Source organism: Herpailurus yagouaroundi, unplaced genomic scaffold (assembly GCF_014898765.1).
Source record: "Herpailurus yagouaroundi ecotype Mexico unplaced genomic scaffold, PumYag 162, whole genome shotgun sequence".
Taxonomy (NCBI): domain Eukaryota; kingdom Metazoa; phylum Chordata; class Mammalia; order Carnivora; family Felidae; genus Herpailurus; species Herpailurus yagouaroundi.
In genome coordinates this window covers 16001003-16018722 of record NW_024412403.1, presented here as the reverse complement: position 1 = coordinate 16018722, position 17720 = coordinate 16001003, and the positions used below count along the sequence as shown (strand labels likewise).

General features: G+C 40.2%; 1 protein-coding gene across 2 annotated transcripts in view; it reads left to right on the top strand.

Annotated features, from left to right (window-relative positions):
* The first annotated feature begins 4417 nt into the window (after nt 1–4417).
* MAP3K7CL (MAP3K7 C-terminal like) overlaps nt 4418–17720 on the top strand; it is a 39463-nt gene continuing 26160 nt past the window's right edge. Inside the window, exons 1-3 of one of the 2 annotated variants that reach the window (XM_040484092.1) lie at nt 4418–4651; nt 5157–5210; nt 6675–6783. In XM_040484092.1, coding sequence (XP_040340026.1) covers nt 5175–5210; nt 6675–6783 — 145 coding nt within the window. In that variant the 5' untranslated portion in view covers nt 4418–4651; nt 5157–5174. The remainder of the gene's footprint in view (nt 4652–5156; nt 5211–6674; nt 6784–17720) is intronic. The other variant, XM_040484093.1, reaches the window with a different exon arrangement.

Genomic DNA, 17720 nt, shown 5'->3' with positions numbered 1-17720 from the left:
ACTCAACTGTTTATGTTAACAGTAAGGCTTCACTCAAGAGTAGGCTATTAGTAGTTAAGAATTTTTGGAAATCAAGTTACATGTGTATGGTTGACTGTCAGTGAGGGTGTTGGTGCCCTTAACCCCCACATTGTTCAAGAGTCAACTATCTCATGACAGTGAAATAATCAGTCTTCCCTTACAACAATTCTCTAAACACTGCGCATAGGCATTAGTATTTCTTATTTAAATCTACAAAACCCTGGGCCCATCTCAGCCCTACTGAGTCACTGCCATGACAGAGCCTGGGAGTAGATATTTTTAAAAGGCATGAACCCCGTAATGAGGAAAATTTGGGAAATGCTAGCCTAGAACATATTAAATCTTCCTCAAATGAGGGATGCCTGGCTGGCTCAATTGGAAGACCATGGAATTCAATTTTGGGGTCATGAGTTTGAGCCCCACATTGGGTGTAACGATTACAATCAATCAATCAATCAATCTTCCTCAAAAGCTTATTGAATTTTATCAAGAAATTCAGACCACAGTAATTGTGACAAGGTCTACACCATGAGCCTCTGTGCATATTATACACCATAATTCAGAAATAAGTCTAGGTTTCATTATTTGAAAAGCTCCTTGAATGCTGTTAAAAATAACTTCTCATGGGGCACCTGGGTGGCTCAGTCAGTTAATCATGGGACTCTTGATTTTTGTTCAGGTCACGATCTCAGGGTTCAGTTAGTGAAATTAAGCCCCCCGTCAGGCTTATGCTGACAGCGCGGAGCCTGCTTGGCTTTCTCTGCCCCTTCCTCTGCTGTTGCTTGTGCACTGTCTCAAAAGAAATACACTTAAAGGAATAAATTTTCACATAACAACAAAATACATTTATTGCTGAGAAGAAGAAAATAAAGATTATACATATTGCTTCTACCCAGAGACATACTGTTAATCTGCTAATATTTTGATGTGTACTCACAATCCTTTTTTGATTGAATTAGTACAATTCTATTGAACTCTTAAAATACCATGTAGTTATTTTGGGTTACAGTTGTGGGAAGGGATTTCACTTGGGTTTCAGATTTGTTCTCTCTTGGAAGTGTTTACATAAAGAGCCAAGAAATACACTGTCGCTCCTATGGGAACAGAAGAGCTAGTGAATATTAATTGCTGTTTAAAACCTTGAATTTATATGATGAAACTTGGACAGAGCACATTTAGATTATTTGGATTTATTCTTTTTGTTGCTTTCTTGTTGCTGTGAAATTATCCTTTAATAAAATCCTTTTCTTTACAGCTCTTTGCCAACTGGGCGTCCACCAGACCACTGCTGATACCATCTTTGATGTTATGAGGACGGAGCCATCGACACTGAAGCCCACACACTGGGAAGTCCCCAGGATTGCTTTAACTGATGCTGGAGAATTCTCTGCACAAAGGCCTATGCTGCATCCGTCAGGTGCTTCTGAAAATATCATCAAAGATGATAGTTCCAGGACGAAAAAAAAAAGATGATGGTTTCATTGTATTTAATGTGTAACTGTCCCTTTTTGTCTCTGGGTGGTTCCAGAGTTTTGATGGCCGAGGCAGAGGAGGCAGGTGCCACCTCATTTGGGGTCTTCCCATTCTGATGGATCAATTTCACTGGAACCCAGATGATTCCTGTTGCTGATTCCCTTGGAAATGTTGATGTCACCACCAGGTTTTCTCTAGGGGCACTTAGCGGTTGATTTGGGATCCAGTGATGATGTGGTACCCCCTTCCCTATCATCACAGATAGAATGAACAACTTGGATTTCCTTGGGGTGTGGTGATAAATATGGCTGGTGTCAGATGAATCTGGATGCCAGACCATTGAAGAAAGTTTCACTTCTGTCTTCTCCGAGGCAGAAGTTGAGAGTCAGACATTGTTAATGAACTAATTCAGTTTGGATATTTCATACGGAGTGCATCTGGTGTAGTGGAAATAGCATGAACCTCCAATTCGAAAACCCAGATACGATCTGGGTTCTTTATTCCATACGTATCATTTACCCCTTAAGCCTGCTACTTAGATTGTCTGAGTCTCAGTTTGCTCACCTATAGGGATGACAATATTGACCACGATTGTGTTACAGGATTACAGGGAAGATAAAGATAAGGTAGTGGATAAGATCTCTTGATAAATTAGAATGCATTATGGAAAGTGATATTAACCATAAAATAACAGCAAAACAGTAATAATTCCTGAAAAGGTCTGCAGTTGCGAAATGCAAATAGGTTTACAGGTGAATGCTCTAATCATCTGAATCTGTGCCATTTATTGCTGCGAATATCCTAACAAATTAGCCTTTTATTCATGAGATCAAGGGAAACTGCTAAGTCTTAGTTATTTAACCTTCTTTGAGCAGCTTCAGGTTTCCAGGAAAGAAAAATTTCAAAGCAGAATTCCCATATGCCCTCCCAATGCTTCTTCCCTGTTTATTTCCCCGAGTATCAGCATCTTGCCTTAGTGTGGTACCTTTGTCACAATCATTGAGCCAATATATATATTATTAACGAAAGTCCATAGTTTAGGTTAGGGTTCACTCTGGGTGTTGTAAATTTTGTGGATTCTGACAAATGTATACTGACCTGTATTCACCATGATAGTATCATTCAGAACAGTTTCGCTGCCTTAAACATCCCACCTGTTTGACCCTCTCTGCTTCTCTCCTGAATCTCTGGCATCTACAGACCTTTTTTACTGTCTTCCTAATTTTGCCTTTTCCAGAATGTCTCATTGTTGGAATCAGGCAGTCTGTAGCCTTTTCAAATTGGCTTCTTTTACTTAATAATATATGCTTAAGAGGCACCTGAGGGGCTCAGTAGTTTGAACATCTGTCTCTTGATTTCAGCTCAGGTCACAATCTCACAGTTCGTGAGTTCCAGCCCCGGGTCGGGCTCTGTGCTAACAGCACAGAGCCTGCTTGGGATTCTCTGTCTCCCTCTCTCTCTGCCCTTTCCTGCTCATGCTTTCTCTTTCTCTCAAAAATAAATAAATAGGGGCGCCTGGGTGGCTCAGTCAGTTAAGCGTCCAACTTCGGCTCAGGTCATGATCTCACAGTCCATGAGTTCGAGCCCCGCATCAGGCTCTGTGCTGACGGCTCAGAGCCTGAAGTCTGCTTCGGATTCTGTGTTTCCCCCTCTCTCTGCCCCTCCCCCATTCATGCTCTGTCTCTGTCTGTCTCAAAAACAAATAAACATTTAAAAAAAATAAATAAACATTAAAAAATGTAATGTACATGTAAGGTTTTTTTCCCATGTCTTTTTGTTTTAAGTGATCATTTCTTTTTATCACTGAATAACATTCTACTGTCTGGATGTACCACAGTTTGTACTTTCCAAAGGACGTGTTGTTTCCTCCAAGCTCTGGCAATTATGAATAAAGCTGCCGTAGATACGCGGGTGTTAAGTTTTTGTGTGGATGGAAGTTTTCAGCGACTTTAGGTAAATACCAAGGAGTGTGATTACTGGATCATATGGTAAGAGTTCATTTAGTTTTGTAAGAAACTGCCAAATTGTCTTCCAAAGTGGCTGAGCCATTTTGCATCCTTGTCAGTACTGGGTGTTGTCAGTGTTTTGGTTTTGACCATTCTAATATGTGTGCAGTGGTAACTCACAGTTGTTTTAATTTGTAATTCTCCAATAATATATGGTGCTCAGCAGCTTCTCATTTGCTTATTTGCCATCTTTGGTGAGGTGTCTGCTCAGATCTTTTGCCCATTTTTTACATTGGGTTTATTTTCCTATTGTTTAAAGAGGTCTTCTTATATTTTGGATACTAGTTCTTTTTCTGGTACTTATTTTGCAAAGGCTGTTCTTCCCATCTATGGCTTGTCTTTGCATCCTCTTAATACTTATTATTCTTTAATTGTTTAACCTCAACATCACCACCCAACTCTCTCAAAGTACTACTGACCTTCAGGTTTATTAGCTATTAAAAAGGTTGAACAGTTCTAATGCTCCATTCCTTCTCCCCATTGACTGGTTTGGCGGTCAAGTGCACTTGTAGATGGGATCAAGTCATCAAGCCCATCAGTGGCTCCATCTCAAACCTCACGTTCTTAACCGGGATCGTTGCTGCTATCATCAGAGAGTTAGCTTGCGGTCTGTCCAAGTTGGCTGGGTCTTGCTGAGCTGATTGGAGCTGCCGACATTTTTGCTGACTGGAGTCATGCTATCTTTGCCAGTTTGCTGGAATAGACACAGACACCGATTGGGTCACGCTGAAGACATTCCTGTCTTGTGAAGCAAGTCTGTTTGTATTTTAGGTTTGCCAGGACTAATGAATTAAAACATTTGGACTCTCCACAACTTGCTGTTTATCAATGCCTCTGACAGGAGGAGGGTTTTCTTTTGCACTTGCTTTTTCTAGAAGCATGACAACATCCTGGCTGTTGGAGAGGCAAGGAAAGGAGAGAGGGGTTGTGGAGGGAAGCGGAACAGGAGGCCCGTGGGACGCGGGGGTCTGGGGGAGAGCAGGTAGCAGTGAGCTGCCCTGACAGCTGTCACTGCTCCTCAGATTGTCAGTGGTTGCTATGCAGCAGGTGCAGCCTGCCCTCTTACTAGGTCTTCACTCCACAAAGGCAACGACTGGCCAAGGCAGCGGCTGGCCCTGGATTACACAAGTGCAGACACTCAACTAAGTGAGGTAAGGCAACAGGTGTGAAAACCGAACTAAATGCTCGGGGCACCGGCCACTGAACCAAAGCTCTGTTACAGCCGAGAGGAGGAATCAGTGGTCCATCTCCCCAGGCGGTGTGATGAAAAGGCAAGTTGCTTTAGGGGCTCTCCTGGCCGACACCGTGGGGAACTCAAAATCTACCCCACTTGGCTGTTGTCATCCTTCCTGAGGCAGACAGATGTTCTTGGTTGTGTGGAGGGGAGGGGCTCTAATGAGCTGTGTTTATCAATTTCATTGCCCGGCACGAGAAACCTGGAGGCAAATTTTCACCTTTTGTGCTCGGTTTCTTGGTGCAGGAAAGCGTTGGGAAATGTAGCCAAAAGAGGTGTGCTTTTCATCCCTAGATGCTAGGATAAAATGGGTTGGTGACGGTATAGTGCATAACAATAAGGCTTTTTCTTTTAGCTGCAACTTGAAGGGGCTTTTTATTGTTTGTTTTGTCAAATTTGAGACAGTCTGTTCTATTCCCTAGGAACAGGTGGCTAACAAGATGGTTGATTCTAAGCAGAGGAGACTACACAGAAATGTATGTCAGAGCTAAGATAAAACAAATCCTGAGTCAAGTAACAGCAATTTCATATTACCCTTTTCTTACGTTGAATGTTTCACGTGATTACTCTTTTCTAACTTAAAACGACATGACTCGGAGTGCTTTATGGTTCACTGCTATTTGTAGTTTTAAATGAATGGGCCGAATATCATTCTAACTGGGTGATAAACAGCTGTGGGTTTTTCTCCAAAGCTGTACTAGGTGTTTAATATAAGCTTGTTCTCTTTCCATGTACGGGGTAGGATGATTCCATATGTATGTATGTCTAAATATACGTGTGTGCGTATATAAATATACATATGCATTCGTGTCTGCTCTATAAATAAGCGTAAAAACAAAATTCACTGTCCTAGACACTATTTTTAGATATAGAAAAGTTATGGGAAAGAGTCAGAAACCTTGCTATGAGAAAATGTCCTGGTAAACATTTCCCAGAAGCTCGCTCAGGATGGCAGAAGAGATGATTTATATTTTGCCATTTTTAGAGACGTTTTCCTTAAAATATCACTCAGTTTTTTCCTTAAAATATCACTCGGTACTCATGTACTGCTTACATGACAAGGAAAGCAGAGAGTTTAGGGAAGCATGATTAAAAATAGAAAAGTTGCACATATGTATTCAAATAATGAAGATATATGTATAACAATATCTTTTCCTTAGTCCCATTGAACAAAAATTATCAAATATCTTGGTTAAAATGTATTTGTGCTAAGTTCTATTATTATACCAAGGAAATATTCATGTATTTTTGCCCATCCTAACTCATCTGTAGGATGTTTTCCCATTCATTCTATCTTTATTAATTAAATGATAATTTAACACGTACATCAATAGAATGTTTTTAAGTTCTGTCTTTTGCTTGTATCATACGTTGTTAAGATGTACAATCTGAGAAGTGTTTCATATATTTACATGTAGTTAATTAGATATTCAAAGCCCATAATGTTCATAGTATAACTGTAAGATATTTAAAAATAGTCTTGGTGTTCTTGAAATGGTTCTGTGATACTCATTCTTTACCACTCAGTAATTCAGGTCCAATTTAGGCATTTGAGTGTGAAAAGCTAATCTAATATGAAGCTGTCTGATGCCCTCTTAGGACTTCTTCATCTCCCTCAATCAAAATAAAACATTATATCAGACCTTGAAGGGCTAGGGTTGGACCGGTCAGTGTGAAGGGATACTAAAAAACGAGGTGGGTGGAGATTTTGCTCTATCTTGTATATTTTATTCTAGGTGTGTATTTCCAAAACAATTCTTCTATAAGCCAGAAAAAGAATTTTACATGGGACAGGTAAATACTTTCCATGCAGGGGAGGAAAGCTAGGGACTAGGAGTATCTTCAAAATAAGACAGTAATGCTTACTAACTTTCCAAGGTCCTCTGAATATTTGAAGGACGACTTGGGTAAATGACAACGGCTCTCTTTTGTCCTTACAGCTGGAAGACCCAGGGGAAGGCCAAGGCTCAGGTGCCCACATGATCAGCACAGCCAGGGTACCTGCAGATAAGCCAGTACGCATCGCCTTCAGCCTCGATAATGCCTCAGGTACGCTCTGCCCCCAGGGAAAGGGTCACCTCTTAACCATCATCTTTTCCTGTTCCACAAAGGGTGTTTAAACATGCATGCCTGGCATGACCTAATGATGGGGCGTGTGATTTTTCATCATGTCTTGTTCAAGTGTGGCCTCCAGAAATGCCTCTGGTGATGCTTCCCGCATTTCCAATCCTCTGGTTGTTTTAGCACATTCCTTTTTCCTTTTTACTTTCCCCACTTTCTTTTATTATCAAATACATGGAGCTATAACCACTTCTAACGATTCCAACGTATGTCATTGTTGAAACTGTGTGAGGAAACATTTATAGAAGTGCTGGCAGTTGGTTAGGTAATATAAAAATATCACTGTCCTGGTTCCAGCAGCATTTCCTGGAGCCCAAGTTCCAAATGCTGGTTTCCCACTGGTGCTCCCCCACTTCCGGCTGAATCAACAGATTTCAGCCAGAGGGATGAATGGGACAGGTGAGACAGACCCTCTCGAAACAGTAAGGTCTGAGGTGAGGCTGCCATACTTAGAGCCCTTTGTCATGGCTCCCCTCAGTGGCCTCTTAACACACATACTGAATTACACCACCTATCATGGAGACCTCAGGTGGTGTGAGGTCACAGACGTGAGGAAGGGAATGCTTGGATCTCTTTCACTGGCGTAAGCCTTCTCTCTCAGTCTGTTATCTGTTAAAATCATGTAATCATGTGCTCAAACAACATTAGCATTTATACCTTGGGTCTTTTGAGGGCTGATTCTGTTAATCAATCAATCAATCAATCAATCAATCAGTCAATCATCTATTCTTCTTCCTACAGTGCCACTGTAGGAGTAGTATTTTAAAACGTAATAATTGGAAACGACCAAGTTTATCCCTAAAAGAATGCAAAGTAAGGATCTGGGCTCTCTGAAGTCTGACATTACACAGCCAGTTACTCTATCAAGTAATTATGGTGGTAGGACATATGTGGCTCCATTTTCCTGGACTGTGCAGCCCCCCGTGGAGGATATGTTCCAGAGTAAGGAGAAGTGAAGCCTTGACTCTTCATCATCTGTTCTTTCGACCCTCTTCCCATGGTCTGCTGTTGTCCTATATCTCCACTCAGGGGTTGCCTTCAAGCCCAGGGGTAAAGGGAAATTCTCCCAATAGGCAAACCACTCTATCCCAACAAAGAAATGATAGTTAACATTAATTGCATTCCTCTTTTGTATTAGGCATTCACATGTATTATTTCAAATCTTTAAAATAACCATGCAACAGGGGCGCTTGGGTGGCTCAGTCAGTTGAGTGTCCGACTTTGGCTCAGGTCATGATCTCACAGTTTGTGAGTTTGAGCCCTGCATCGGGCTCTGTGCTGACAGCTTAGAGCCTGGTGCCTGCTTTGAATTCTGTGTCTCCCTCTCTCTGCTCCTCCCCTGCTGATGCTCTGTCTCTCTCTCTCTCCTTCAAAAATAAATAAAAACATTAAAAAAATATAAAATAACCATGCAACACAGGGGTGGCTGGCTGGCTGAATCAGTAGAGCACAAGACTCTTGATCTGGGGGTTATGAGTTCGAGCCCCACTTTTGGTATAGAGATTTATTTATTTATTTATTCCTCAAATAAATAAATAAATCTTAAAAAAAAAATAACCATGCAATGTAGGCATTAGAATTGCCAATTTACAGAAAGAGAACTTGAGGTCCAGAGACCACACTGTTAGTAGGTAACAGAGTTCTGATTTAAACTCAGGTCTCTAGATTTATGAATCTGAACTCTATGTTATATCACTTCTCTGAAAAGGAAAAGAAAAGTCCCTCCTGCTTTTATGCATTTCATAAGTGCAAGATTTTGAGGAATAGTTTATGCTTGAGTGGCTAGCTCTCAAGACCTCCAAATCCAGGGAGAAAGAAGTATAATTTTCTTCCCTGTGACTGTGTCCCAGAACAAGTCTTATTATAGCCAACAGCCTTACAAAGAAAGTTTTAGTGTATAAACTTGTTTAGTCCAAGCAATATTATTGTATCATAATTTTGGACGAGACAAATAAATGTACCATTTCCTCATCTTTATTTTAACAGAATTTAATTTATGTACAGAAAAGAGCCATGGAGAGGTGGATCTTGATATTTGGGCCGCGTGAATAGACTCTTCCTTGAAGTACAAGACATACAGCTTGTAATTAATTTGCCATCATCCTTTATTGGCCCCTGACTGGGAGCTCTTGCATGTTTTGTATCAGTCAATTTAGATTGATCTGTTCCAGTCTTTCAAATGTCCCAGGAATGCCCACTTTTGAAATTCATGGTTTTTTTTTTTGAGATGGTAGCTTCAAAAAGGGGTTGTCATTTATTTCCAGTAGTGCCACAAAAAGATGCTTAGGAAGATTTATAAAGAAATTGCTAAAATTAAAATTTTTTTCCCCTTATGATCTATGTGTCCTCGTATCTCTAAAAAGGCATCCAACTAGAGAATCCAGGGCAGGAATGGGTTTCTGTGTTTCTCAGCTTTTCTCAGAATAATCATCTGAGAGCCCTCATCAAAAATACATGTTCCCAGGCCCTAGTCCTGTATATTCGCATTTATGCAGTAGGTACAGATGGAGGCCCAGGAATCTGTATTTTTGCATGCACATGAACTTGTGAGTGTACAGAAAGATGCTTTGCAGATATTTGGAGACACTCCCTCTGAATTCTTGAAGAAGGAGCATGTGGAGTGTCACAGTGAGTAACACTTGCCGTCACACACTCTGTGCATGCCTTTTGAATTCCAGTGCATTCTAGACCACACATTTAGGGGGAAATAAAGGAAAACATCCTAGACTTCCATTGTAAATGGGGGAGCTAAGGTGGAATTTTGGGAAGCATCTCCATATTCATGGATTTATTGCTGAGGGGTATGCAGAGTCCATGAGAAAAGAGACATCTTTGCCTGTTAATATTAATTTATTCATTCTTGGGTGCCTAATACAGTTATATTAAGTTACATTAAACTTCTTGCATGTTTTTGTATATTTTGCATTTTTCTGAGATGTCTTGGTGTAGAGGTTTGTCCTTAACCTCTGGAGTCTTTGGACTCCAGGCTAAGGCTTTGGAGTCAGGAAGATGTGGTTTCTAGACCCGTCTCCATCACTATTTCTTTGATCTTGGTGAAGTCACTCAATTTTGCTGAACTTCAGTTTCCCACAAGGGGTATATAGTGATAATTCACACATTTATTGTAAGAATTAAATAACACTATATAGGTAAAACATTTAGCATAGTGCTTGATACAAATTATGTACTCAACTGGTTCTTGTATCTATGATAATTGATTCTGGAGTATTAAGGAAAATATAAACCACTTAAGCAATTTTATGTCCTACCTATATCTCCCACATCTACTTAATGTCAAGGTAGGGTTTATAGCATAAATGACCTGAGATTATTTAGGGACTAGTTATCCAATTGGTGGATTGTGGGTATCCCTGCCTCTCCTTTTATCAATGAGCTGAACTTAGTTTCTGTGCTTCCAGCAACCTTCCAAAGGTGGGTGAGATGTGCAAAAGAGGAGTGTTGCATGATCCTTCCTATAGGTTTCATAAGGCAAAGAGATTTGGGGAAAAATCCGTGTCACCAAGAGCAGATGAGAACAGCTTCTTGGGAGATGTGATAGTCTGCCAGGTCTTGAAGATGGGTAGGGTATTGAAAAGCAGTGTAACATTTCTGGGTACCAGGTATAAAAAAATGGGGGCGACACAACTTTTAGCAATTCTTCTTTTTCCTGCCAAACAGAAAAGCTGAGCAAAACCTAAGAGTCAGGAAGAGCATGATATATTCAAGGAATAGTAAAATTCTTGTCAACTGGAGCAGAAGTCTGAATGGAGGGAGAGTAGCATACCATTTAAATGAACCCTGCTTTGAGCCTTACATTGAATATCTGTTTACATAGCCATAGATTAAAGTTGACAATATAATCCTGAAAGTTCAACAACACAGTTTGCATTTGATCAGAAACAATCAAGTGTCAAAAGTTCTTGAGCAAGGGAGTGATAGGATAAAAATGGTAAATGTTCCATTGGTGGCATAGTCTGGAATATGTAGAGATGAAAAAATGGATGAAGCTTTTTATAATGGTACAGAGACTGGGTACCTGGATCAGATACCAGAATGAGATGACTGAATTCAGAGAACACTATGAAGGAAGCGTTGAAAGGACTTGGTGAGAGAGGGAGGCAAACCATAAAAGACTCTTAGATACAGAGAACAACCTGAGGGCTGCTGGAGGGGTGTTGGGTGGGGAATGGGCTAAATGGGTGATGGGCATTAAAGAAGGCACTTGTTGGATGAGCACTGGGTGTTATATGTAAGTGATGAATCACTAAATTCTCCTGAAATCATTATTACACTGTATGTTAATTAACCTGGATTTAAATAAAATTAGAAAATTAAAAAAAAAAAAAGAAAATGGTGGAGCTGGGACTCAAACCAAGGTCTCTTTGACACTGATATCCTTTAAACAATACTCCATTGCCCTTGGTGGGCTAGAAGCAATTTATTAATCCATCTCCTTTTGGATAAGTTGCATCCAGTACTTGATTGGAAAGGAAGAAAGGGTTATAAATGTAAATTTTTCTATCTCTAACAAAGTGTGCATGATCTTGCTTAAACCAGTCTTATGCTATGTAGCAAGAAATTGCTAAAGGACGGGATACTGGTAAAGCTTAATTCCAAGAAATTCTACAATTGCTTTAAAAAAAAAAAAAGGACTTGGTGACAGACTGGCCCTGGTAGATGGGGAGTTTATCATTGTTTATTGATAGCAGAATGAGGCACAACAATCCAAATAAACCCTGGACCTCCAGGAGCTTAAATAAAGGAAGCAAGTTTTTAGGGGAACAAAACCCTTTAAAATACAATCACCTCTTCTAGCTTATCATCAGAACCCTTTGTTGATTAACACTTAGCTAACCATAATCTTGGAGGCATCAGTGAGTGTCTTTAATAAACTAATGATCTGATTGACATTACTTCCCAACTGGGAATTCCAAAGAGTTAACTTTCTAAATTGGGACATTCGTGGAGTTAGTTTTCCCAATAGAAAATATGCAGAAGAGAAACATGAATCCCATCTCTTGGGTTATTAGAGAGTCACTGGCCCTTCTCCAATTGGAGAGAATTTAGAGTTGGACTGACATGAGGATTTCATGCTCATTACTTGAGAGTTTTCTTTATTTCAGTCAAGCTATGAAATCTGGTACACTCAAGCATGGATTTAGACCTTGACTTTGGGGTTCTTTTTGTTGTTGTCATTATTTTTTATTTAGAAAGCGCAAAGGAGACTAGTATCAGCCCAAGATGGTAGCTTTCAACATTTTGTTTTTAAAAAATTCTTTCAAGTGAGGCACCTGGGTGGCTCAGTTGGTTAAAGCATCCGACTTTGGCTGAGGTCATGGGTTCCAGCGGTCTGTGAGTTTGAGCCGCACGTCAGGCTCTGTGCTGACAACAACAGAGCCTGGAACCTGCTTCAGATTCTGTGTCTCCCCCTCTCTCTCTCCTTCCCCCTCTCACAGTCTGTCTCTTTGTCTCTCTCCCTCTCTCAAAAAAAAAAAAAAAATTAAAAAAAATAAAAACTAAATAATTCTTTCAAGGTATCAGAAGTTTTCCTATCTGGATATAAATTAATCAGATGACATTTAGTTGAAAAAACACAAGGCCCATCCTGTTGGTGTCTCTTTTAAGTAACACTATTCTCGCATATCAGGGTGTTTGTATGGAGCTGCTGAAATAGCTCCAATGCATCTAATTTAACCGTGTGACTGTCTAGTGTGCACGTGCACAATTGGTTCTCAGCAAAATTGTGAGGCAGGGAAGTGTCTGTTGTCATTGTTGCTTTCCTTCAACTTTTTCTATATGTGATACCTTTGGGTAGTATTTCCCTCTCCCTCCTCCGGGCCCTAATGTTTCCCGTATTCTCTTTGCTCCCTGCTCTCAGTCCTTGTTCAATGGAAAGACTTGGGAAAACCTCATTCACACTAAGCATTAAATGAATATTGAGGTTAACTTTTTAAAAACAATCTCTCTCACGGTGTTGCTGCTGTTCTTGTTGTTGTTGTTGTTGTTGTTGTTGTCGTTGTTTTGTCATCTCCACAGGGGAGTTGGTAGGAAGTCAAGGATTTGCCTCCAGTTATGCCCAGCATGGACAGCACAGTGGGAGGGGGAGGTAATTGATTCCAAAGTCCAGTCAAGATGTTGCCTGAAACAGTGGTTCTCAAATGCCGCTTTGCAGACCTGGTCTGGCTTTGATGAAGTTTTCACTTGTCTTGATGTGAAACAAAAGAAATAAGGGCATGGAATCCCCCTGGAGTTTTGCCAGCCAATGAGGTGAGGATGGCCTTTGGGGAAATAGTGGCTGGGAGAGACTTTTTGAGCTCTTTCAAGTCACCGTTCCCGACTCTGACCCGACCTCCAAAGCTGCCTCCACACGCCGCGACAAAGAGCAGTTGAAAATCCCTCATAGGTTGGTGGCAGTGGGGGTCGCCTGTATTTACATCTTTTACAAAGCACAGAGCTGAGAACCACGGTAGAAACTTAATCATCAAATACTATAAAGTCAACAATACAGTATCTGTAATCATTTTGAGTTTGTTATTCTGATATCCGATGAAGGTTCTTTGAGGTACAGTTGGATTTACTGGTTGGTATCTGTCCCTTGAGGCCACAAAGGCCAGAAGGGAAGTCAGTGTTTATTGAGTACGTAGATGCTTCTACTTGTATCATCTCATCAATTTAGACTGGCAACAACTCTGGGGAGATGCTATTCGACCCATTTTACAGATGTGGACCATTGATTGGCAAAGGGAGGCTAAGTAACTTGCCTCAAATCAAGCAGTTAATAAACAGTAGGAAGGGATTCAAAGACAGGCCCTTGGGGCTGTTTTTCCTTTATTACCCATTTGGAGGCAGGGTCCATGTAATGAGAGACAAGCATGATTGTTTCTGAAAGCAAAGAACTTCCTCAGTAGTCATAGGAAATGATGGAGAAAGGTTAGTTCTGATTTGCTTTTATAGAGTGGGAAAGAAGAAAAGTTGAGTTAAGTTTTATTTGGTGGTGTGCTGAATATACTTCCAACATATTCTTTTTGAAGCAAATGTTTCTTATAAGCTAAATAAGTAAAAATATTCTTATAAAAGAATAAATTGATAAGAGCTACAATAATAGTGGCTAGGTGAATGTTTCTAAGAAACATAAAACCTGTCTTTAAGCTGAATCAGATCTCTCTGTGTGGGGAAATATCATTCAGGCTATTTGATGTGTGATCTTGTTTGCCTCATTATTACAGGTACTGGTTGAGACGATATGACAATTACTATTAATTATAAAGCATTGGCAATCTGCTAGATATCATACCAAATCACTGCCTGCATCCATATCCATATCTGTACTTTTAATTTTATGGGTCCTGAAAAATCTAATGTGTATTAAATTTTCACATATCTAATGTTTTTTTTTTTAATGTGTATTCATTTTTGAGACAGAGAGAGACAGAGCATGAATAGGGGAAGTTTCAAAGAGAGAGGGAGACACAGAATCTGAAACAGGCTCCAGGCTCTGAGCTGTCAGCACAGAGCCCAACGCGGGGCTCGAACTCATGGACCACGAGATCATGACCCGAGCCAAAGTCGGATGCCTAACTGACTGAGCCGCCCAGGCGCCCCTCACATCTCTAATGTTTAACAAGCAGGAAGCAAAGTTTCAAAAAGCTTTTGAGATGTCTCAAAATAATGTGGTTCTCTAACAAGAACCAAGGTATACAGGCTTTTTTAAAAAAAGTTTTTTGATACATTAGTAATGCGAGTTGGCAGCCTTATATCACTTATTTCTAAAAATAAAATACGAATCTCGATTTAGATTTAAAATGAAAGTACTTAAGGAACTTTCATGCCTAATTTTTTTTACTGATATTTCATATAGAAAGTGTTTGCTTTGATGGGGAAGTAAAAGAGAAACATTTCTTAAATTCTGAGTTAAATGAAGAAGGAAAACCCATGAGACATGAGGTTGTGGCTGCACTAGGGAAATCTCTCTTAGCTGGCATGGGGATAACTAAGTAATCAGAAGCAATGATTCTCACTCTGCCTACTGTCTGTATTATTCAGATGAGGAACAATACCTTCAATGCCCACCATCATACACATATGCACATATTCACATACAGGTGCCTTGTCCCCCATTACCCCTTTGGTTGGGTTTATGGTGAAAGGAACGGAGAAAGTGAACCCAGTTTTATTAAGCATTTATTATCATTACTGATTATTTCCTAGGTGTCAGGCTTCAGGCTAAATGAATTGACATGTGCATTCCTTTACTAATAACAAGTTTTTGAGTCAGGGAATATCATGCCCATTTTACAGAGAAGAAACTACGTCTCAAAGAGATTATGTGGGTTGTTCATATCAAAAGGTGGCTGACTTGACCCCTACAGAGGCTTGTATTGACCCTCTTTGCCTTTAGTGGTTAGGAGCCTTCCCAGGCAAATGGTTCCAGGAAAATTTTTGCATGAGCCTTGGCACATGTACCCATTGCCCAAACTCATTTGCCTCTTAAGTGTGCGTTTGTTCCTGAAGGATAATCTCCAGGACACTCACGGGCAGGATAGCTACACAATTTGCAGAGACATAGTGCAAAAAGTGCAGGGCTACTTGTTCAAAAATGATTAAGAATTTCAAGTATTATGGATAGAACATTAAACCAGGAGCAGGGTCCACCAGAGGGAAGGGCTCTGTGTGTCTGCACAGACACATGCCCATGGAGCCGGCTCTGACTGCAGAGAATGCAGTCAGATGGAATGGATTCTGGACAAGGCTGACTCTTGGGTTTCTGGTTGGGGAGCAGAGTGGGGCTTGGAAGTGTCCTCTGAGGGTGGCTTATCTCTGTCCGGAGGTCTCCTCTGTGTGGAAATCTAGACTCTTCCTACCAAGGATCTGCCTCCAATTATGCCCAGGATGGAGAGCACAGTGAGGGGGAGGGGGGGGGGAGGTAACTGATTCCAAAGTCCAGTCAAGATTTTGCCTGGAACAGTGGTTCTCAAATGCTGCTTTGTAAACCTGGTCTGGTTTGACGAAGTTTTCACTTCTCTGATGTAAAACAAAAGAAATAAGGACATGGCATGAAGTGTTTTGGTGTGTGTTTGCTTTTGTCTCTAAAGCTAAATTTATCCAATATAATGGACACTCTTCTACGATCATTTTTGTCTTCAGATTTGGGGACTAATATGTTCTCTCTGTCATAAAGAGAAGCTAATGATAGGTAGTTATTTTGACTCATCTTCACTCGCCGAATAAAAAGGTGGACACTCTAAGGCGCGATTCCAAATGTTTTGAGGAACATCTCACTGTTGCATGAAGTACAAAAGTCTGGGAGCCCATGGACCAGAAAGTGAAGAAAAGCAGAGTAGTATAGAGAAGAGCCCCAGGCTGTGAGTCACCCCTTAATCTTAGGAGACTCCTTTCTTTTGTTGGGGCCCTTATCCTTTGCTCTACACTGAGTCCTGGAGCACATGATAGCTTAGCCCCGTTCTCCAAAAACTCTGACCCCATGGCCTCTCATTGCTAAATAACAGTGAGGATCTGGACTTACAGTCCCACTTGGTCCCATGTATCTTACTCATGGAGAAACACAGAGCGGACAACTTAAGGAAATCTGAAACAGAATAACCTCAAAGGCAACTCAACAGCTGTTCTATAGATGCTGAGGCGAGCCCATAATAAAATGTACTATGGCATGTCATAATGGTTGGAATACCAGTAAGAAAGTTCTATCTTAAGTTCCATTGACTTAGTCTCATTGTGTTTGCAAAACAGGCAGTGAACATCTGCTTATCAAAAAAAAATCCCTTTAGATTCCTTCCCTTATATTTTATTCTTTCAAAATTCCTTAGGATACATTTTACTTCGTCCATTAAGCCCACTGTGGCATTTTGAAAATGAGTTATTTTTTTAAATAATAACACGTTAAAGATTATGATAAAATGATTTGCCAATTTAGCATACAGCCTTAGTTGCTGCCCCGCCCATAACAAGCATTCAATCACTATTTGGTAAACAAATATATTTTAATAAACGTATACTTGCATTTTGATTTTGTCACATTATAAGCATGACTAGTAAACTGCTTTCCTTTAAAAAAAAACCAAAAAACAAAAACACAAGCCAAACTTGCCAGAGAGAGGGTCTCTTGCATACCTACTGCACCATCTACTTTGTTCTTCTGGAATCGTCAAAACAAACTTAACTGCTCTCAGGAACTCTGATCCAATATCACTGTCAAAATGTTTTACAACGATTTGGCCAAATGTTTGTGGAACAGCTGTGCTACTAGTCTGCCTGAGTCATTTTCCTTCTTTCCTTTTGGCCCAATCCTGTGATTCATCATTCTGCTTTTAGAATATTTGCCTATTTTTAAAACCAGTCAAAGAAGGCAGCCACTGTTTGAAAGTAAACACACCACGCATCAACTCAGGGCAGCTATGCAAGCAGCTTCACAAGCCCTGAAATTTCTGGCTGCAAGGGTGCTAGCTAAACCAGATGGCATCAGGCAGTGGAATACAGGACCGACTTTCAGACTTGGTTGTCTCCTTACATCTGTCTTTGGTTTTCTTATTTCCGTTGCCATTTCCTGCTTGAATTAATCCAATTTGAACCCGTTGTTTAACAAAAGTCTTATTTTTATTCTGCTCATCGTTACGACGTCCATTACATGTTTCTATACCAATTAATTAGACTTTGTTTTCAAACTCAAGAAATCCAGTCTGAAACGTTATCTGCAAAATTATCAGCATGGTTACATAGAAGCGCCATGGTTTAACTATAGATAATGACATAGATTTCTATAATACATTTTATTAATTCTGGGTCAGACCAGTATTTGCTATTTACTTGACCATAGTAAAGCAATTGAATAGCTTTCTTCTTTTTTATGA